We start from the raw sequence: 22,111 nt of genomic DNA, 5'->3' as shown, positions 1-22,111 counted from the left end.
ATAAAGATAATTTTAATATTAAATATGTTATTTATAGATATAATATGTAAATTTTTGAATTTTATATTAGATTATATATATAATTAGGCAAAAATTGATATGATACGGTTTCATGGGTCGTATTTTGTGAGACGGATCTTTTATTTGGGTCATTTATGAAAAAATATTATTTTTTATACTAAGAGTATTATTACTTTTGTGAATATCGGTAATATTGACCCGTCTCACAGATAAAGATTCATGATACCGTCTCACAAGAGACTTATTCATATAATTGGTAGTAAATTATATAAAAATTATTATTCTTCTAAATAAATATGATATTTTTATAAAATTAATCGATATACTTTTGACACACTAAATTGATTTGATTTTTGAAGAGATTATATAATAGAATTTAACATAAAATTCAGAAACTTAAAATTTGATAACCGATTCAAAAGTCAATGAAAGCCTTTACTACGAGGACAGATGTAACGATGACATGAACCGTTTTACCGAATAAATTGTTTATATATATTATTATTACCTCAAAATTTAAGATACAGTTGACTTAAGAAAAATGTAATAATAACAACATTTTATTGTAAAATTTTAATAATAATAATAATAATTACATAAATATCTAAGTAAGATTTGAACTGAACTAATTCATTTTACTCTAATAATCTAAAATTAAATTCGTAAATATTTAATTTTTAATATTTTTAAATCTAAATTCGTGGAATGGGGCTTAAACCTTAATATAAAAATTAAAAAGTATTTGTTCAGGCTTTGGCCTCTCCCGTGTTCATTCGTAGTATTCCATCTTCACCACCTGAAAATTGAAATCAACGATATATATCAAATTCACCATCCCTCCCCGCCCAATTTTTTTCTTCGACAAATTACTCCATCGGATTTCCGAATCCCTAACAACCGATCAAATAACGCCCAATTCCACTCCGTTCATGTAAATTGCCACCAGTTTTTTTTTTTTTTTTGGTTATAGATTAGTTTATTCCCGCCTGATTCCACTTAACATGGACGCGGTGTCGATCCGAGTGCCATACAAGAACCTGAAGCAGGAGGTGGAGCTAGCAGACTTCGACGGTGGGGAGCAACGACGCCGTTCACAGATCCACGCCTCATCCTTGTCGCCTGAGTTGTCTGATGTTGGAGATTCGCAGCCGGATTCTGATCAGCGTCATCACCCGCAGAAGCACTGCAGCTTAATTACGCTGATCCTCAGTTGTACGGTCGCCGCTGGTGTACAATTTGGCTGGGCTCTTCAGCTTTCTCTCCTCACTCCTTACGTTCAGGTACATGCATTCAATCTGAAGTATGTAATGTTGTATTTAGAGAGTCAGTGAGAGTGAAATTGTGCAATTAGACGCGCGCCTATTTATTTGAACATGCCGCTCAATCGCTAAGCATTTGGATCATCGTTGTCATAGAGATGGCGGTGGCTAAGGTTCAGTGGGAATATGATAGGTTGGTTGCAAGCTCGCGGCCGTTCTTAGTTTTCGTGTTACATATTTGAAGAACATTGGAAATACGTTGAAACTTGTATAGATTACAATTAATCCCAACGTACCTATTATTCCAGCTTAAATGGCAGATAGAGTTACAGAATACTAGCACTTGGTTAAAATTAAATTTTCACCACTCTTACATCGAAAGTCTGTGAATTGTAACTATAAAAATAATAATAATGTTATTTTATCGTGATTTACTGCTTAGTAAATAATTATGAGGAAGGAACTGTGAAAAAGAAACATGTGTTCCATTTGAAGGGCAGTGTTACATCAACCCAATTATGATATACATGCTTGCACAAAGATTTCTGTGATGTGTTGGGAAATGCCGTGTTGAAGGAATGTGAAATTAATGCAATCATTTTTTATATGCACACATAAACCTCATTTGATATTAAACTGTTGATTCTTTTTCCTGTTTCTCTAACTTTTGCATTTTCTTTTTGTGCAGACACTTGGTGTAGAACATGCATTTTCTTCATTTATATGGTTATGTGGTCCCATAACAGGCCTTGTGGTATGTGTTAACAAATTTTTGTTTCAAATTTTTGAAGTTCTTGTTTTAGTTCTATATTTTGCAGTTTAAGAAACATAGTTACGAAATTTCGACTCACGAGGGTATCTTTTTCTTTACATTTTGAATTTTGGTTTCATATCTTTGCTCCTGTTTTCTGTTTATGGTACATAATGTTGGAAATGTTTTCTAGCTAGATTTTGAAGATTCTTTGTCATATGCTTGTAAAAGAGGCTGTCAGTTGTTGGGATGATATATTTGTTCTGTTTTTCAGGTACAACCTTGTGTTGGCGTATGGAGCGACAAATGCTCTTCAAAATATGGTAGAAGAAGACCCTTTATTTTTATAGGTGCTCTCATGATCTCAATTGCGGTAAGTTTTATGTAGCAGCTGCTGCTTCCCCTGTTCTCCGTTTGTGTTTGAGATCGATTTGTCATAGCAACTAAGCTACTGTTGTAATATAGGTGATAATAATCGGATTTTCTGCAGACATTGGTTATCTGTTAGGTGATACAAAAGAGCATTGCAGGTTTTTTCAACTTCTTAGTTATTTCCTTTTTCATGTTCCTTCTTGTCTAATGTGAAATGTGCTTAACCAACTCGTGCAAATGCAGCACATTTAAAGGTACTCGTACAAGAGCTGCTGTAGTCTTCGTAATTGGGTTTTGGATGCTGGACCTTGCGAACAACACTGTGCAGGCGAGTTTCTTAAAAATCATTTCATACTACACATGGTGTCAAGAGCTAAAGAATTTGTTAAGAAAAATAAAATTTATTTTTCTAATCATTTCAGGGTCCAGCTCGAGCTCTCTTGGCTGACTTATCAGGTATAATCACCCTGCTTAGGGAATGAAGGTGTTGGTGTTTATCAATTGAGAGCCCTTATAAGTTTAATCTTATACGTTGTGTAACTCAGCTCCTCTTTATGATTAACCTCTAATGCTGCTGCAAATAATGCATTGTGCTATGCATCTTTTTGAATGAAAGTAACCCTTCCCTAGCAAGTCATCTCCTTGCTCCTGTGCACCTGTGCACCTTTTTTTAAACATTTGTTTGAGTTTTAGAACTTCCAAACTCCTAAGAATCACTTCAAAGAGCCATGAAGGAAGACCAGAAATTTGCTTTATTCACTGAAAACTGGGAAATGCACAACTCCTCTCCGACTTTATTCCCCTTTTTTCGCCACCCATTTACCTGGATGGTAAATATAGCAATTGAATTTATTAGCCCTCTTGTTCTTCTTTGTGTTTTCACTTTTTATTGAATTATGATTTACTGCATCTTAATTATTTTGTGCGTAATCATATGGTCCATAGGACAAGCATGTTTATTTCATGGATAAATAAAAATAATCATCTATCCTAGGTCCTGATCAAAGAAATTCAGCCAATGCTGTTTTTTGCTCTTGGATGGCTGTTGGAAACATTCTTGGATTTTCCTCTGGGGCTAGTGGAAGTTGGCACAGGTGATGTGTTAAAAAGTACTTATGTCTCGTATCTTGTTTGTTGATAATTTGATATTGTTTTTTCTCGTGGTACATTGGTTGAGTCTGATTGAAATTGTACAATGATGTAGCATTTCACTTTGACTATTATCTCTTATTTCATGAACTGTATTAACTTATTAATACATTTATAAGTTTTTCTTTGCAGGTGGTTTCCATTTTTGACAAGTAGAGCTTGTTGTGAACCGTGTGCGAATCTCAAAGCAGCTTTTTTAGTTGCAGTGGTGAGTTATTGTATTAGGAGTCTATGCATGGTTGAAACTACTCATAGCAACATATTATTTTCTCGCTGTATATGAAATAGCTTTTTAGTAAAGGTAACTGCATTCAGATTCATCGCCATCTTTAATCACTTGCTCACTTTGTTTCTAAAAGTTACCTGGCAAAATCTGGTTAATTGTCCCTAAAGTTTGCAGGTGAGGTCTTATCACGATTTCTTTATATACTTTTGTTGCCGATGAGAATCGTAGCTGAAGTATGTCACTTTTTTTGATGTTTCACCTAGGCCTGTTTATGAGGAAGCGTGATCAAATTTCGGCAATGAGCAAGATATCTTCTCGTTTATAAGCATGTAATATGATGCACTATGTGGCAGTGTTTTGTTTTTGTTGTACTGAGGCAGACTTTCTGCATGCATTAGTTTTTCATTTTTTAATGAGAAATTACCTTCACAAATTTCATTTTTTTGTTAGAATTTTAATTTCCAGCTTTTAGATTGCATTTCTGAATTCTGAGTCATGCATAGGTCTTCCTTGCGGTTTGTACGCTTGTGACACTCTACTTTGCGAAGGAGGTTCCATTGATGCCAAAACAATCTCTCCGTCTATCAGATTCTGCTCCTCTCTTGGATGATCCTCTGCAAAATGGATCTGACTTTTCAAAGTCAAATATTGATACAGAAATGAAGTATAATGTAGTGGAAATCAAGTCTGAGAGGCAGAACGCAATAATTAATAGCGATGGGATTGAACAAAAAAATCTTGACAATGAAGATGATAATTTCAGCGACAGCCCTGGAGCAGTACTGGTGAATATACTAACCAGTTTACGTCATTTACCTCCTGATATGAATTCGGTGTTGGTAGTTATGGCATTTACCTGGGTAAGTACTTTCGTGTGATTTATTTTCTAGCATTAGTTTCAGCATATTTATCAGAATTATGGTCATGTCTCGTTTTCGTCTTTTAGTGAATGTTTGGCTAAATTTAGTTATTTTTTCCTGTTACAATCAGTTGTCATGGTTTCCCTTTTTTCTCTTTGACACTGATTGGATGGGGAGAGAAGTTTTTCATGGCAACCCAAAAGGAGATGTACCCGAAGTTCAAACATATAATCAAGGTGTCAGAGAAGGTTCATTTGGTCTGCTGTTGAACTCGGTAAGAAATCGAATTTCTCCTGAAAATTTGCTTGTGATTGTGTTACCACATGGATCCCAGTTCTCAATTTCCTTTACTTCTTTTCTTGTAGGTTGTTTTGGGCATTAGCTCCTTCTTCATTGAACCAATGTGCCAGTGGATGGGGGCAAAACTAGTTTGGGCTAGTAGCAATTTTATGGTGTTTCTCTGCATGGCAGGCACTGCAATCATCAGCTTGGTATCTATGAGAGAGAATTCTGGAGGTATCCAACATGTCATTGGGGCGAATGGAGCTTCCAAAATCGCATCTCTAATTGTTTTTGCTCTTCTTGGTCTTCCTCTTGCGGTAAGATTTATTTGCTCTACCGCTTTTCTAGGTTCCTAAAGTGATGTTAAGAATTAATCTGTGCAAGAAAGAATTGCAGTTCCATCGCCAATTTTATGACATTGTAATGAGACTCAAATACTAGTGCTGAAGCCTTTAAATTTGTGTTGTAGATCACTTATAGTGTACCCTTCTCAGTCACGGCTGAATTGACTGCCGATTCAGGAGGTGGCCAAGGTACATACAGATTCTTGTTCTGTTATCAGTTCTCGTCTATTTGAGAAGCTTCTTTGATCGAAGATGTATATTTTTTTCAGGGTTGGCAATTGGAGTTCTGAATCTCGCTATCGTTATACCTCAGGTAGCTACTATTACACTTTTCAATGTTAACCCGTGTTCGATGCCACCCTATTTATAAATGCTGAAAAGAGAATAGGTCGATGATTCTCACGTTTAATGCTTCTGCCAATTCATTACCATATAATTCTCCATGGGTATGCAGGACGACTCATCAAATTGTATGTTTTTATTAGATGATTGTATCCCTTGGTGCCGGTCCGTGGGATGCTTTATTTGGTGGTGGTAACATTCCTGCATTTGTTTTGGCCTCGATAAGTGCTCTAGTAGCTAGTGTTATTGCAGTTCGCAAGCTACCCTCTCTTTCAAGCAGTTCTTATAAATCAACCGGATTCCATTTTGGTTGATCAATTTTCGGAATGCTTCTCCCCTTTTGCAAAAGTTATGTGATTAAATCATGTTACGACTCGACATCCAGGTTTATCTGAGCATTTGGGTATCATTCCTACTTACAGAGATGAGATCAGTAACATTCTTTCGTTATTTCTCTGCGGCAGGGGATTGTACCAAATGCAGTACAGTAATCTCGTGTATACATTACCATACATATTTTTTATACCTCAGATTCGACAGAACATGATACAGAAACAACCCTTAGATCTGATGTAGGTAACCTTCTCTTGTAATTCGAGTAATGTCAATATTTGTTCATTGCAGCCTGTAGGTATGTAATAATGCTAGATTTTTAATAATACATCGGTATCGAGAAAACAGATATCCATTTTACTCAAGATGAAGCCAATAAGATACTTTATTTGCATTATTGACACTGACGTTAATGCACTTTTATTAAGCTGGTATATTGATTTTAAGATGACTGAGTGGAATGTGAAACTCATGAATAATGATTTTTAATGTTAAAAAAAAATGTGGGTGAAAGAGATATGTTGTTATGATAAGTATGTGATAAGTATATGACAGTGGATCCTATAATTTTTGATGAGTTGGTGCGTGTTATAACAACCCACCATTAAGGATGTCTTTAGGTGTGCAAATCGATCTGTTTTGTTTCATTTCTGATATTTTTGTAAATTGAAATTTAATAGAGCTTATTCACAAACTGAACTGAAAACCGTGGTTTTGTTCTTTGTATAAACTGATAAATTTTTCTACATTTCGACAACTTTGCGATATTATTTATTTGTTTTGAATCAAAATCTCAACACCATGAGTCCATGATTTAAATTTAGGAATTTATTTCAATATGGTGATATAAAACATAATGGACACGTGGCAAGGACAATAATCATGCAGAGATTTAATTTTTTACAAAGCCTCATTGCTACTAAATTTAGCAACATGTAACAATAATACAACTATGATACCTATATAAATTTAAGCCCAAATGAAACATGAATTCAATAATCACACTCCAATTAACGATAATCTATATGTAATTTCTTGGCAAAAACTCGTGTGAAACTGTCTCACGGGTCGTATTTTGTGAGACGGATCTCTTATTTAGGTCATCCATGAAAAAATATTACTTTTTATGCTAAGAGTATTATTTTTTTATTGTGAATATCGATAGTGTTGACCCGTCTCATAGATAACGATTCGTGAGACCGCCTCACAAGAGACATAATCTAATTTCTTTCGCTCGTGTTTGAATAAAAGAATCGGTAATTCATCAGTTAAATCTTTGACACCAACATCCCTCCCCTCAACAGTTGGAAGGACATGCTCAATTGGCCCCGACGGTACTTATAATATTGGCAAAAGCACTAGAAAAACAAAAGATTCTCAAAATTAATTGAAATACAAAACTTAACGGTAGCCGATAAAAGCGACTGATCCAAGAAATTTGAGAAGTGGGCACGAGATGACCGAAGACAGGCGAATTCATATACATTTGAGCTGTAAATTTTCAATTTTTTTTAAAAAAATATGCATATAAATCTTAAATTTTATTAAAAATTTCACCCTCGCGTTTCGTACGGGCAGTTGAAAAATCATTTTCACAAGGAAGAAAGGGTAAAGTAAAGCACAAAAGGGCAGTTTATGCGCACATGGGGCATCAGTTTTTCTTGAGCTGAAATGCTCCAGATAAAGCTAGCATGGAGGCATGTGGAGCAGAACATTCAACTCTTTTTATTTCAAATAAACAAAAAATCTAAATAATAATAATAATTAAAAAAAATAGCTCGTGTTTGGTTGTTTTTGGGAACGTAATTAGAATTTTTTTATCTGAGCAAAATTTTATTACAATATAACACATTATTTTAATTTAAAATATGAAAAAAATACTGCAAATATAAAATAAAATATTTAAAAATCTTATTAAAGTTGTAACCTTCGATTTTTCAAAACATTAAACTTGACAATTATGAACTTTATAGTGATGTCAATCTTCCTCCCGATGCTTCGATGCACTCTCACATATTAAGTAGTACATTTTTTTATTTATCACAATAATAGATTAAATTAAAATATAAAGAGTATGTCTCTTGTGACACGATCTTACGAATTTTTATCTGTGAGACGGATTAACCCTACCGATATTCACAATAAAAAGTAATATTCTTAGCATAAAAACTAATATGTTTTCATGGATGACTCAAATAAGATATCTGTCTCACAAAATATGACCTGTGAGACGTCTCACACATTATTTACGCGAAAAACACTTCTTAAATCACGATAGAAATTAAATAACTATCGTTTACGAGTATTGTTTGTAATTATAATTATAGATACTGTATGCTTAAATATATGTGTTTGTATTTTGTATTAATTAAAACTATCAAACATTATAGACAAATATAAAAGAGCATGTATCTTGTGAGATGGTCTCACGAATCTGTATCTGTGAAACGGGTCAATCCTACCGATATTCATAATAAAAAGTAATATTCTTAGTATAAAAAGTAATATTTTTTCATGGATGACCCAAATAAGAGATCAATCTTACAAAATACGACCCGTGAGACCGTCTCACACAAGTTTTTGCGATATAAAAATTCTAGTAAGACTGTTTGATGGGTCAATTTTGTGAGACAGATCTTTTATTTGAATCACTCGTGAAAAGCATTATTTTTTATGCTAAAAATATTATTTTTTTATTGTAAATATACGCATGGTTTACACGTTTCACGATTATAGATCCATGATGAGACACAGTAAAACATAAACAACTTTTTTTTTTTTTTTTGAAATGAACATAAACAACTTTTGTTTAAACGAAAACAACTAATTAAACTCAAACTTACGTATACAAAAAATGTAAAAATTTAATTTCTCAAATTGGTCACTTTTTAAAATTCCTTATTATCTCGTGAATTTTACACAGACTTTCGAATTAACAGGAAAAGAAACATATTTCAAAAGGTGACGTGGCCAGGGGCCGAATCAGTGAACCAAATCCATGAATTTGGATATAAAATGAAGAGAGACAGTCTTACGAATCTTTATATTCTCACGAATTTTTATATGTGGGACGAGCCAATCCTATCGATATTCACAATAAAAAATAATACTTTTTCATTGATGACCCAAATAAGAGATCCGTCTCACAAAATACGACCCGTGAGACAGTCTCACACAAATTTTTTTTTTCTAAAAATGAAATTCTCCAATATTATTTTAAATTAAATATTTATTCGGTCAAAGAAAATAGTCGATATGGCCTAATTGATGCCTGAGGATGTACAATTGGACAAAAATGGAAGGGACAGCCGGGGATGGCCAATGAAAAGATATCGGCTTTTAGTGCCCTTTATTTTATTATTATTTCAAAAAAGAAAGAGTTTTGGTGTGTGTAAAATGCTTAGCTAGCCAAGAGGATAATGGGATGGGAAAGGGGAGTGGGGTTGATGTTGGTGCGTGCATGATGTATGCTGGCTGGCTGGCTGGCTGGCTGGCAAACCCTACCCCCCCTTCTTTGGACCCATCCTTTAAATTCTTGCACACTTTTCAATCTCAATCCATTCGCAACTGACACACACACACACACACACACACACACACACACACACACACACACATATATATATATATATATATATATATATATTCGAGTATTTGGTCTATTTATTCATACATCGGATGCCATATTACTGTAGACTAATCTTCACAAGTTTTCCAACGTCAAAGGTTTAGGGTTTAGTCTTATTTCCACATCTTTATCAAACTTGTGAGTTTTTCTCACAAATTCAAAAATTGTTATCAAAGATTCAATCTTTATCGCATTTATCGGTTGTTTTTTACTCGAGTTGTCAAAGACGGATTCTTTGAAGGTTCGTTTGAATTTCGATTATCTCATATCGTGATTATTTGTTACTAAGTTTTTTCACAGTTTAGAAATGAATATAACAAACCGCTGCTTGTTTCAAAAAATAGATACACACAACGATTATTTATTTCATCGATTCTAAGGCGTGGTTTTTGTTTTAGATCACGTTTGCTTTTATCACATCATTTTTTGTGGCAACAGTTCTATAAATGCCAGCTTTCACAACAGAGTAGTCTAAGGGGTTGGTTTACTTTTAGACATACTTCATTTATTTTTCTATGTTTAATATGACGCTGCATAGAAAAAAAAAAAAAAAAAAAAAAAAAACTCAACCTGTTTTATTAAAGTTAAATTTTGACCAATTAGAATAATAGAAACCAACTTAGAGTACAATTTTCGGAATTTTCGAATATGTTAAAGTTTGTAACTTGTAAATCGGTTAAAAATTTATTTTCATTTTTATTATTATTTTTAAAAAAATAAAAAATAAAACAAGTTTTATCCGCTTCCCCTACTTTTGCATATATTTAGGACAGGACACGTAACCTATTTAGGATTAAGACTAATATATTGCCGTACTAAAATTTGAATTTAATAGTACTACATCACAATTAAAATGTTTTGTAGCTAAAAAAAACGAAATGTCGCAATTTGATTGCTACATTCCACTGATTTGTGAAAGCCATTATTGCCAACGACTACAAAGTTACGAGGACAAAAACTCGTGTGAAAGTTTTACTGGTTGTATTTTGTAAGAAGAATATTTTATTTGGGTCATTTATGAAAAAATACTACTTTTATTCTAAGAGTATTACTTTTTTAGAGTAAGTCTCTTATAAGACGGTCTCGCGAATCTTTGTCTGTGAGACGAGTCAATCCTACTGATATTCATAATAAAAAGTAATACTCTTAGCATAAAAAGTAATACTTTTTCATAAATGACTCAAATAAGAGATCCGTCTCACAAAATACGACCCGTGAGATCGTCTCACACAAATTTTTGCCTATTTTTTATTATGAATATCGGTAGGATTGACCGTCTCACAGATAAAATTCATGATACGGTCTCACAAAAAACCTACTGAGTTATAAGTGAAAAATATTTAAATATATTTACATTTACCCCCCCTTAAATCACTCATTTCTCCTATTAAAGGCATGTTGTATGAACCCATTTCTTCTTATTTAGCCAGGGAATCAGGCTATACAAATTTTTGTCTGCTTGCCCTTTTATTTCAAAATTTTCAATGACAACTGTCCACGTTGAAAAATATAGGCACCCCACTTCATTTACAAGAAAATAAATCAAAATTTCCCCTCCATCATTTTCCATATTCAAAAAACGAACAACTTCTAGCCAAATTTATCCGCAATATGGATCACACAATGATCAAAATGAAATATGTTGTGAAATAGTAAAATTTATGGTAAAAAGTAAAAATTTGAAACTCTCAAAATTTACCAAACTACACACTTTATAATATTTTTCTCTCTACTCAATTGTGATTTTCTTCACAAATGAGAGATCTATTTATAGGAAATCTTTACAAATAATCCAAAAATAAAATACATCATTACCTACATCATCATCACACACTAATTTTCAATATTTACAACTCTTATTTTCAACATTCAAATATTCAACATTCAAATATTCAATACTCACATTTTAAATATATTTTTCAACACTCCCCCTTGTGATGATGATCATAATGATTGTCTTCATTACGTGTTTTTATACTGCCTCGTTAAAAACCTTACTAGGAAAAACCCATTGGGATAAAGACCATAGTAAGGGAAAAAGAGTGCAGTCACATAAACTCCCCCTCATGTTGACACGAACAATTCTTCACAAATTTCGTAGATTGCGCATCCCAATATTATATATGTGCTTTCTGAATATTGACGTAGGAAGTGCCTTTGTGAAGAGATCTGATGAGTTTTCACTTGATTGAATGTGACGAACATCAATACATTTATTCTTCTCTAGCTCCTTAGTGAATGCGAAGAACTTAGGAGGAATATGTTTAGTTCTGTCGCTTTTTATGTATCCCTCTTTCATTTGAGTAACACATGCAGCATTATCTTCATATAGTATCACAGGCTTCTCGTCGAATGATAATCCACATGAGATTTGGATATGTTGGGTCATTAATTTTAACCACACACATTCACGACTTGCTTTATGTAATGCAATAATCTCGGCATGATTTGATGAAGTTGTTACGAGCGTTTGTTTCTGTGAACGCCAAGAAATTGCAGTGCCTCCACGAGTAAATACATATCCAGTTTGGGAACGTGCCTTGTGTGGATCAGATAAGTATCCAGCATCAGCATAATCAATTATACTTGGATTAGTATCTTTTGAATACAAAAGTCCCAAGTCTGTCGTTCTTCGTAGATAACGGAATATATGTTTAATTCCGTTCCAGTGTCTCTTTGTTGGATATGTGCTAAATCTTGCCAACAGATTCACGGCAAAAGATATATCGGGCCTCGTACAATTTGTAAGATACATAAGGGCACCGATGGCACTTAGATATGGTACTTCTGGACCAAGAATAACTTCATCATCTTCACATGGACGGAATGGATCCTTTTCTATGTTTAATGATCTAACAATCATTGGAGTACTTAAAGGATTTGTTTTATCCATATTAAAACGTTTAAGGATCTTTTCTGTATAATTTTTCTGGTGAACAAACATTCCACATTCTTTTTGTTCAATTTATAAACTCAGACAATACTTGGTTTTTCCAAGATCCTTCATTTCAAATTCTTCCTTCAAGTATGACACAACTTCTTGAATTTCCTTATTCGTTCCAATGATGTTTAAATCATCAACATATACAGCAATAATTACGCATCCGGATGTTGTTTTCTTAATGAAAACACAAGGGCATATTGAATTATTTACATATCTCTTTTTCATCAAGTGATCACTTAGTCGATTATACCACATTCGACCTGATTGCTTTAACCCATATAATGATCTTTGTAATTTCACAGAATAACATTCCCTGGGTTTTGAACTTTGTGCTTCAGGCATCTTAAATTCTTCAGGGATTTTCATATATATATTACTATCAAGTGATCCATATAAGTAAGCTGTAACAACATCCATAAGACGCATTTCTAAATTTTCAGATACCGCCAAGCTAATCAAATACCGAAACGTAATTGCATCCATCACAGGAGAATACGTTTCTTTTCGGTATGTTTCTGTTCTCCCCCTAACATTGGGAAGATTTTCTCATTAAAATGACAATCAGCAAAACGTGCTGTGAACACGTCGCTTGTCTGAGGTTCAAGATATCGAATGATTGATGGACTATCATAACCGATATAAATTCCAACCTTTCTTTGAGGTCCCATTTTCTTTCGTTGTGGTGGTGCAATAGGCACATACACCATACATCCAAAAATTCTCAGATGAGAAATGTCTGGTTCTTTACCAAATGTAAGCTGCAATTGAGAGTATTTATGATATGCACTTGGTCTGATGCGAATTAATGAAGCAGCATGTAAAATTGCATGTCCCCATATAGAAATAGAGAGCTTTGTTTTCATAATCATTGGTCTAGCAATCATTTGCAGACGTTTAATCAATGATTCAGCCAATCCATTCTGTGTATGTACATGAGCAACATGATGCTCAACAATGATTCCCATAGACATACAATAATCATTGAAAGTCTGGGAAGTAAATTCACCAGCATTATCAAGTCTAATTTTCTTGATTGTATAATCGGAAAATTGATTCCTCAATTTTATTATTTGAGCAAGTAATCTTGCAAATGCAACATTTCGAGTTGACAATAAACATACATGTGACCATCTGCTGGAGGCATCAATCAATACCATAAAGTATCTGAATGGTCCACATGGTGGATGGATTGGTCCACAAATATCACCCTGAATACGTTCAAGAAACATTGGTGATTCAGTTTGCATTTTGACTGGTGATGGTCTTATAATAAGTTTTCCAAGAGAACATGATTTACATTGAAACTTATTATTCTGAAAGATCTTCTGGTCTTTCAGTGGATGACCATGTGTATTTTCTATGATTCTTCGCATCATTGTTGAACCAGGATGTCTCAATCGGTCATGCCAATTGGTTAATATTGAAGAATTATCAACTACCATGTTTGATTCAATGGGACTTATGTGTGTATAATGCAATCCAGTAGGGAGCATTGGTAGTTTTTCAATCACATATTTTTTTCCTGATTTATATGTGATAAGACACATATATTTCTCATTCCCTTCATTCATTGTTTGAGTATCATACCCATGGGAATATATATCATTAAAACTCAACAAATTTCTTTTCGATTGTGGTGAATATAAAGCATCATTGATAAAAAATTTTGTACCATTAGGTAACAAAAATTGTGCTTTACCACATTCTTTAATCAAGTCTACAGGACCTGATATTGTATTCACCCTTGTTTTTGTTGGTTTTAGTTCCAAGAAATATCTTTTATCTCGGAGGATAGTGTGCGTTGTACCACTATCGGGTATGCAAACTTCAGCTTTGCTCATAGTATTTTCCATATTTCAACTTCAAAAAATATATGCAATGAAATAAAATTACTGACAATAAAATGCAAAAATATAGCACACAACAAAACATTATCATATGGGTACATAAAATATTTTACATATTTATTCCACCAGCAAATTGATCATTGTCTGAGAAATCAATCAGAAAATCTCCAGCATCAAAATGAGTTGAATCACTCAAAGGATTCACTTTGTTCAGTGAAGTTGGTCTCCTTTTCTTTCCCCTTTAATGATTCTTTATAAAGTTTACAAAGATGCTCAGGGGCTCGACAAATACGGGACCAATGTCCTGGAGTACCACATCTGAAACAAGAACTTTCATATCTTTTTGAGTGATTCTCATTAACACTCATATTTTCATGATGTCTTTTCTGTGGATGGTTTGTGACGTTCTTTTGAGATGAGTTATAAAAGTAACTATCTCGATTATTTTCAAAACCACGGCCGCGTCCACGACCACGATCACGACCACTTCCACGTCCACATCCACGACCACGACCTCGATTTCGTCCACGACCAAAATCTCGTTTATAACTTTGATTTTGGTTTCCAGATTTAAATTCATTTTTGCTTATGCATTTACTTCAGGAAATGCCGTTGAACCAGTGGGTCGTGCCTGATGATTTCTCACTAAATTCATTTGTTCGAATCTTTCTTTTAATCTCTTCCACAAAGCCATGGGATGCCAACGCAAAAATATCATGGCTTTTGCCTTTTCTTGGGATGTCGATATGCCATTTTCTTTTATGGTCTCATTTAGACTCAATGACTCAAGATGCATTTATACATCGAGAGTCCATGGCATATAATTTTTTTTCCGTGATATCAAGAGCAATGAATTCGAGTTTTGCCAAGTTTGACATGGTGGTACTAAAAAAATTACGATGCATTTTATTAGTTAATGAATATTGCAATACAAAGTAATGGATAAAAACAAGTACAAGTATTTGTAAAAATAAAGAAAACACATGAGGAGGATATTCTTCGATAAATAAAAGACTCGTGAGTATGATAACCAAAATAATTAAAAATAACTTTGAGAAAGTCATCTTCTTTTTTCTTCGAAAAATTTGATGAAGAATAATTTTTAGAGAAGAAGAGAAAGTTGGAGTGATTGAATGTGTTTGTGAGATGATATTTATAGGGCAAAAACTAGCCGTTTTGTTACCGTTTATGACCGTTGGTGTACAAAAAATAAATGTATGTATTTGTATAATTTTATGGTAATAATATGGTGAATATAATATTAATCATGTTTAAATAATTATGTATATCACATTATTATAATGAGGTGTCGTAAGTTATTTTGTTTAAAAACCTTATAGGCTTTTATACTTGTCGTATCCCTTACCGGGAGTGTGGGATGTCGTCTTAACATCCTCCCAGTATTTATAACAAGTTTTTGAAAAATTTATTTTTATTATTTCTAATAATAACATTATATTGTATATTAAATAAATACACAATAAATAAATAACAGTAAAATAAATATTATTACTTTTGTTACCTTTTTCTTCTGTTTGGAGCTTGGAAAAGGATGGAGGACTTTTAGAGCTTCGTGCTGATAACGTGTTGTGAAATAGTAAAATTTATGGTAAAAAGTAAAAATCTGAAACTCTCAAAATTTACCAAACTACACACTTTATAATATTTTTCTCTCTACTCAATTGTGATTTTCTTCACAAATGAGAGATCTATTTATAGGAAATCTTTACAAATAATCCAAAAATAAAATACATCATTACCTACATCATCACACACTAATTTTCAATATTTACAACTCTTATTTTCAACATTCAAATATTCAACATTCAAATATTCAATACTCACATTTTAAATATATTTTTCAACAAAATACACATATTTCAAATAAAAAATATCCTACAGAATTTCCAATTGTTGACGCAAATTTTAACCATAGACTAAAAAACTACAACTAGTGCAAGTTTAATTTATCTATTTAGACTTCTAAATGGCATGCAGAGTTTGTTCTAAACTCTTTAGTAATAATTATTATTATCAAATGGGCTCTAAAATTTACTACCATTTGATCTGTTTATCCATCTTATTGCAATAAAAGTAAAACGAATATATATATATATATATATATATATATATATATATCCCACTTCTCACAAATGAAAAACCCACACGATTCACAGAAGAAAGGGAATTAATTATTTTTTTCTTGGGAAGCTGATAAGGTATATAAGCAATCTCCATCAGTTCAATGAATGTATCTTCTCTTTCAATCTATTTTTCAAGAAAATACATACATCATCATGACTGGTTGTGGATCAGTATACCTGATCTCACTTCAACTGCAGGTGGAACAGTTTAATTTGTAGGTTATGATCTGTGCTGAAAATGGCATTCTTTCACTCCAATTTTATGCTGCAAACTCCTCATCATGAAGATGATGATCACGATCAGCCCTCCACTTCTCTTGCTGTACCGATTCTTCCTTCTTGCAGTCCCCAAGAATTTCATGGTATGTACTTTTGTTTTATTGCAGGGAATAATTTTTTTTTTATGTGTATGCTCTGAAGATGGATAATGATTTTTTCTTCTTGTTTTTTTTTTTTTTTGGTCGAGCAACGCAATATTTCATAGATTAAACATGCACGTATGAAATCTTGAAATTTTCATTTATTTATCTCATGATGATTATGATCTTTAAACCCTAAATCTTTGATTCTTTCTTGGTGTAGGCGGCGTGGCTTCACTGCTAGGGAAGAGATCATCCATGTCGTTTGCCACCGGAATCGATATCTGCGAAGAGATAAACAATCACGGGGATCAGGATGAACTATCCGACGACGGATCCCAGCTCGGGGAGAAGAAGAAGAGGCTTAACATGGAGCAAGTGAAGACACTTGAGAAGAACTTTGAACTGGGAAACAAGCTGGAGCCCGAAAGGAAGCTGCAGCTGGCCCGGGCCCTCGGGCTTCAGCCCAGACAGATCGCCATTTGGTTCCAGAACAGGAGAGCCAGATGGAAGACGAAGCAACTGGAGAAAGATTACGAGATTTTGAAGAGAGAATTTGATGCTGTCAAGTCGGAAAACGATGCACTTCAACTGCAGAATCAGAAACTCCATGCTGAGGTAATTTAAAGTTTACATTTTTTTTACATTTTAGTAACAATTAATGTTCCAAGATATTAACACAAGTAGAAAATTATAAAAAAAAATGTGCATTATTGAAAATAAATTAAAGATTTTTACAGATTTTGTCACTGAAGACAAGGGAGCCAACAGAATCCATCAATCTGAACAAAGAAACAGAAGGCTCCTGCAGCAACAGAAGTGAAAACAGCTCAGAAATAAAGCTTGACATATCAAGAAATCCGGCCATTGATAGCCCAATTTTACCCACCAATCCGAGTACCACAAGCAGGCAATTCTTCCCATCATCACTCAGGCCTAATGTATTAATCTCACATCTCTTCCAGAATTCGACGTCCTCGAGGCCCGAAAATCAGTGTCCGAAAATGGATCATCATCCAAATATCAAGGAGGAAAGCCTTTGCAATATGTTCTGCGGGATGGATGATCAGACAGGGTTTTGGCCATGGCTAGAACAACAACATTTCAATTAAGACATCGATCGAGATTTCGTGCGTTTAAATGGCCTGAAAACTTGTCCAAATTTGATTATACATCGAGATGGTATGGTCAAATTATCATATATCATAAGTTTTGATGATTAAATTTGCTGTTTCGATACATTAGAGCTGGTGTACAAAGTAGTAGAATGTGGAACATCGCCACTTGAGGAGGGGGAAGATCAAAAAATCGAGTTTCTCGGAGATCAGAATAAAGAAGCATGTGGATACAGTTCTTGCTTACATGATATTAGTATAATATGTTTTTTTCATGTAAGATAACCGAAAAATGTCTTATCATATTCAAATTCAATTGTTAAATTTTGTTTATCCAATGTTACATCTCTAAATTTTTCCCCTTTCTCGTCTTCCTTTGATCTCTTTATGAATTTCTTCACTACTCATTTTAGAGTATCCTGAATTTCCGACTTTATATATATATATATTAGCAATAGATCGCAAAAACCCACCAATATTATAAATGATAAATGTTACGAAAATGGGTATGCCGCGGATGCCGACCCTTCCGTCGGCATCAATGGCTAAAAATTTAACCATCTAATCTTACCATTGATGCTGGTAGAATAGTACCGAAAAATACACAAAATTCTCGATAAAGATTTTTAGAATGTGTATATTAGAAGAAATAAGGTGAGAATGAAGCACAAATTCCAAGGAAATATGGAAAGAGGACAAAGAAAATCCATGGAAGGGTAGGAAACAAGGAGAGTAGGGCAACAGTCACTCTCTTGAAGTGGACATTTGCTGAAATTTAATTTAATCGTTTTCCATTCTTATGGTGACAAGTTGACAATGATATATATATATATATATATATATATATATGGAATCAAATAAAAATAAATTGTGTGGGCTATGGAGATTTGAATTTTCTAACACTCCAGCTCTATTTTGGTGCGATTTCTTGTTAAATGACAATTTTTTCAAGTATGATCTATCTTTAATTTGTTCAGTTAAAAGGGAAATTAAAAATAAGATGATATTTTTCTTAAAAATAATCCTGAAACTACTGAATTCCATGCATGATCTCATGAATGATGCATCATCATAATCAATTAATGACAACTTCTTACGGCATATTCAGATTTTCAGCATTAAATTTGTCAGAATATGTTTGGGCGATTTCTCCACAATTATTTGAGTTTTTTAAAAAAAGGAGCCATCACTCCTCGCGTATTGGGGGCTCCATTAAAAAAAATTCAGATTAATAAATATATATTTCTTTTTCCTTTTTTTAATTAGAAAAAACTACACTTTTTGACAAACAATATTAAACGACCAAAATCATTACTAGAATGTATTAACCACGTGTAATTACTGGCCTAGAAAACCCGTTTACATCAATAAAGAAATAGTTTGTATTTTCAAAAAGCATACTGATCATATAGCATAGCAACAATTAGAGTTGTCAAACAGGGTAAACTATGGCCCCACGAGGCATGCCGGCCCGCAAAAACCCGCAAAAAAATAAAAATAAATAAATAAATAAAATCATTATAATTATTTAAAAATATCATATCATAAATAAAAGTTTATCAAAAATATCAATAAAACTTATAATTATTGATTTCACAAGTCTACATTTTATATAAAGATTAGATCTCTTGTGAGACGGTCTCACGAATCTTTATCTGTGAGACGGATCAACCCTACCAATATTCACAATAAAAAGTAATATTCTTAGCATAAAAAATAATATTTTTTCATGAATGACCCAAATAAGATATCTGTCTCACAAACTACGACCCGTGAAACCGTCTCACACAAGTTTTTGTCTTATACAAACTAATACAAAAAAATTCACAACTTTAATTTTAAAAAAATACATATATCACCATAAATTCATAACGCAAAATGGGGCAACCCAAACCCGCCTAGGTCCGTGACCGTGCGGGTTAGCCCATCTTGTCTGCCTTTAAATTTGTTGAAAAAAATTCAACATAACCCACTTAAATTATGTGGTGGGACGGGCTGACTCGAAGTACACAACCTAAATTAACGGCTCTAGCAATAATATAGGATAAACACCTTGAAGTAATAATAGTAAAATAATAATGTCAATCTTAATCAACACATATATGAAAAAAAAATTGTTCAATAATTAGTGTAATTAATTCATTGAAAACTATTATTAAAAATTCATACTTAAAATTTTTAATTTGTGTATAATCTTAATTTGGTATAATCTCTAAAAAAAATTGCACAAACTATTTGATATAGATAAGAATATCGTACCAATGTAACAACACACAATATGCGCTAAGGATTGCTTGTATATTTCATAAATTAGGATTATCCATTATAATTTAATAATGATTAGATAAAGTAGTGCAAAAAATCTTGAAGAAATATGCATGTTCTTAATTACATAAAAATTCAGATGAGACGGTTTAACAAGTCAATTTTATGATACAAATATGAAATATTCGACTCGGCTCAACTCATTAAAAATATTATTTTTATGTCGAAAGATGAATAGTTATGAATCATATCAATCTGTCTCTACTCATCAGAAGATATTTACTCTATTGAATATTAGGGGGCAACATTAAAATATTAATTAAGTGGAAATAAGAAAGGAGGGTCAATCTGGGATCATGCCCTAAAGGTATTTAAAATGGCTGGCATACTTAGGCTTTTTGAATTTAAAATGTTATTACTAATTAATTTAATCAATTCGTTGTTTTAAAATTTTGGCTTTTGAAGATGAGTAGGTCTCTTGCGAGACGATCTCACGAAACTTTATCTGTGAGACGGGTCAACCATACCGATATTCACAATAAAAAATATTATTCTTAGCATAAAAAGTAATACTTTTTCATGGATGATCTAAATAAGAGATCCGTCTTATAAAATAGACATGTGAGATCGTCTCACACGTATTTTTATTTTTGAAAGAGTTTGGAGGTGTCCTGACAAGTTTTAGTTGAAACTGAAGATTTCTTTAATTAAGTAAACGTAGAAATCCTCAGCTGTCCACGTGCATTCTGGAATCTGTCTCATTAAATAAATAATATGGCTCAGTTTTTTTGAATTATTGAAGGGAGAGAAAACAAACGTTGACAAAAATAATTCTCGTTTTTAGCCCAAAAAAAAATTAATTAATTATTTTTGTTATAGATTTTTATTAAATTCATAAATTATTTCATTTACCGCGAAACATAAAAGTTTGATATAATTAATTCATCACTATTTTTACAGTGAATAAAAAAAATAGTTCAAAAATTCACTTGGTTACAAGTTTAGAAAGCTAAATGACGGGCCGGCCATCGTAACGCATGAGAGGTAGCCCACTTGTGGTGAACCCAATTCAAACAAACATTATTCATTTTCTAGTTTTTTTAAATTAATTACAAATTATTTTTATTTTAACGTGGATTTGGACCAACATATCTCTTATGTTACGTCTTTATAACTCTTTCTCGGATTATTCGACTTCCCGTGGTCGGTCCTATGTTGCTCAGAAGTTCCCGAAGACATAGTTCTATCTATGCGAAAATTACCTTTCTTTCTAATTCGTATCTTTGGCTAAGGAAGTTTCAGCTTCGCAACCAGTTTAGACACCAACTTCGGATCGGTAACAAGCAAAGTAAACCCCGAATTGTAACCAGCATAGACTACATGATGGAGAACCACTCCCCGGCGATTGCCACTATAGCCTTTTCGAAAGGGGGAAACTGTAGTCCCCAAGTAGCCTCATATTCCCCCAACGCCAGGCTATTCTTAATGTGGATTTGAACCAACACATCTCTTCTATTAAAAAGATTTAATGAGGTGAGATTGGGACGTGTTTGACCAAACTTGAGACCCGCCTATCTTATTTTTAGACTTGACCTGCACCGTAACCCGATGAATCCAATCGGGTGGAACCCTTTTGGACCCACTAAGTTTTCTATTTTTTTAGTTTTGAAAATTTAAATTTTTTAATGGTATTTACTACACAATAAAAAGTTTAAAATCTAATAAATCAAGTTATTTTATATTAATAACATATAGAAAGTAAATATTATGACAAATTAAAATATATTAATTTATATTCAACTCATAAGAAAAAAATTTCATAATTGCATATTTTTATATTAAACATATCATAATATAAGTATTTCAATCC

General features: G+C 33.0%; 2 protein-coding genes across 4 annotated transcripts; both read left to right on the top strand.

Moving 5' to 3' along the window:
• The first annotated feature begins 770 nt into the window (after nt 1-770).
• Nucleotides 771-6,325, top strand: LOC142534133 (sucrose transport protein SUC3-like). The gene is made up of 14 exons (XM_075641048.1): nt 771-1,301; nt 1,969-2,034; nt 2,306-2,404; nt 2,497-2,561; nt 2,647-2,731; nt 2,826-2,859; nt 3,398-3,497; nt 3,685-3,760; nt 4,282-4,638; nt 4,769-4,912; nt 5,004-5,237; nt 5,390-5,453; nt 5,534-5,577; nt 5,750-6,325. Exons 1-14 carry the CDS (start codon nt 1,023-1,025, stop codon nt 5,918-5,920), a joined length of 1,818 nt encoding a protein of 605 aa, XP_075497163.1. The 5' UTR covers nt 771-1,022; the 3' UTR covers nt 5,921-6,325.
• A 10,148-nt stretch (nt 6,326-16,473) lies between these two features.
• Nucleotides 16,474-18,314, top strand: LOC142534134 (homeobox-leucine zipper protein ATHB-23-like). 3 transcript variants are annotated; one of them, XM_075641050.1, is made up of 4 exons: nt 16,474-16,577; nt 16,701-16,864; nt 17,085-17,479; nt 17,602-18,314. In XM_075641050.1, exons 2-4 carry the CDS (start codon nt 16,741-16,743, stop codon nt 17,971-17,973), a joined length of 891 nt encoding a protein of 296 aa, XP_075497165.1. In that variant the 5' UTR covers nt 16,474-16,577; nt 16,701-16,740; the 3' UTR covers nt 17,974-18,314. The 3 variants fall into 3 exon arrangements, with proteins under 3 accessions (XP_075497165.1, XP_075497166.1, XP_075497164.1); XM_075641051.1 differs by having other exon boundaries at nt 16,490-16,577; nt 16,675-16,864; XM_075641049.1 differs by lacking the exon at nt 16,474-16,577 and having other exon boundaries at nt 16,606-16,864.
• The last annotated feature ends 3,797 nt before the right edge of the window (nt 18,315-22,111 follow it).

Source organism: Primulina tabacum, unplaced genomic scaffold (assembly GCF_025594145.1).
Source record: "Primulina tabacum isolate GXHZ01 unplaced genomic scaffold, ASM2559414v2 Contig387, whole genome shotgun sequence".
Classification (NCBI taxonomy): Eukaryota; Viridiplantae; Streptophyta; class Magnoliopsida; order Lamiales; family Gesneriaceae; genus Primulina; species Primulina tabacum.
Note: the sequence above shows the minus strand (reverse complement) of the source record. Positions and strands in the feature narration are given on the sequence as shown.

Bases quoted from the DNA above. Each gene is read 5' to 3' on its own strand.
- LOC142534133 (XM_075641048.1), top strand. From the start codon at position 1,023: ATGGACGCGGTGTCGATCCGAGTGCCATACAAGAACCTGAAGCAGGAG. The intron at 1,302-1,968 runs GTACATGCATTC...CTTTTTGTGCAG, and splicing joins TCCTCACTCCTTACGTTCAG to ACACTTGGTGTAGAACATGC. The intron at 5,238-5,389 runs GTAAGATTTATT...TTTGTGTTGTAG, and splicing joins TTCTTGGTCTTCCTCTTGCG to ATCACTTATAGTGTACCCTT.
- LOC142534134 (XM_075641050.1), top strand. From the start codon at position 16,741: ATGGCATTCTTTCACTCCAATTTTATGCTGCAAACTCCTCATCATGAA. The intron at 16,865-17,084 runs GTATGTACTTTT...TTCTTGGTGTAG, and splicing joins CAGTCCCCAAGAATTTCATG to GCGGCGTGGCTTCACTGCTA. The intron at 17,480-17,601 runs GTAATTTAAAGT...AGATTTTTACAG, and splicing joins ATCAGAAACTCCATGCTGAG to ATTTTGTCACTGAAGACAAG.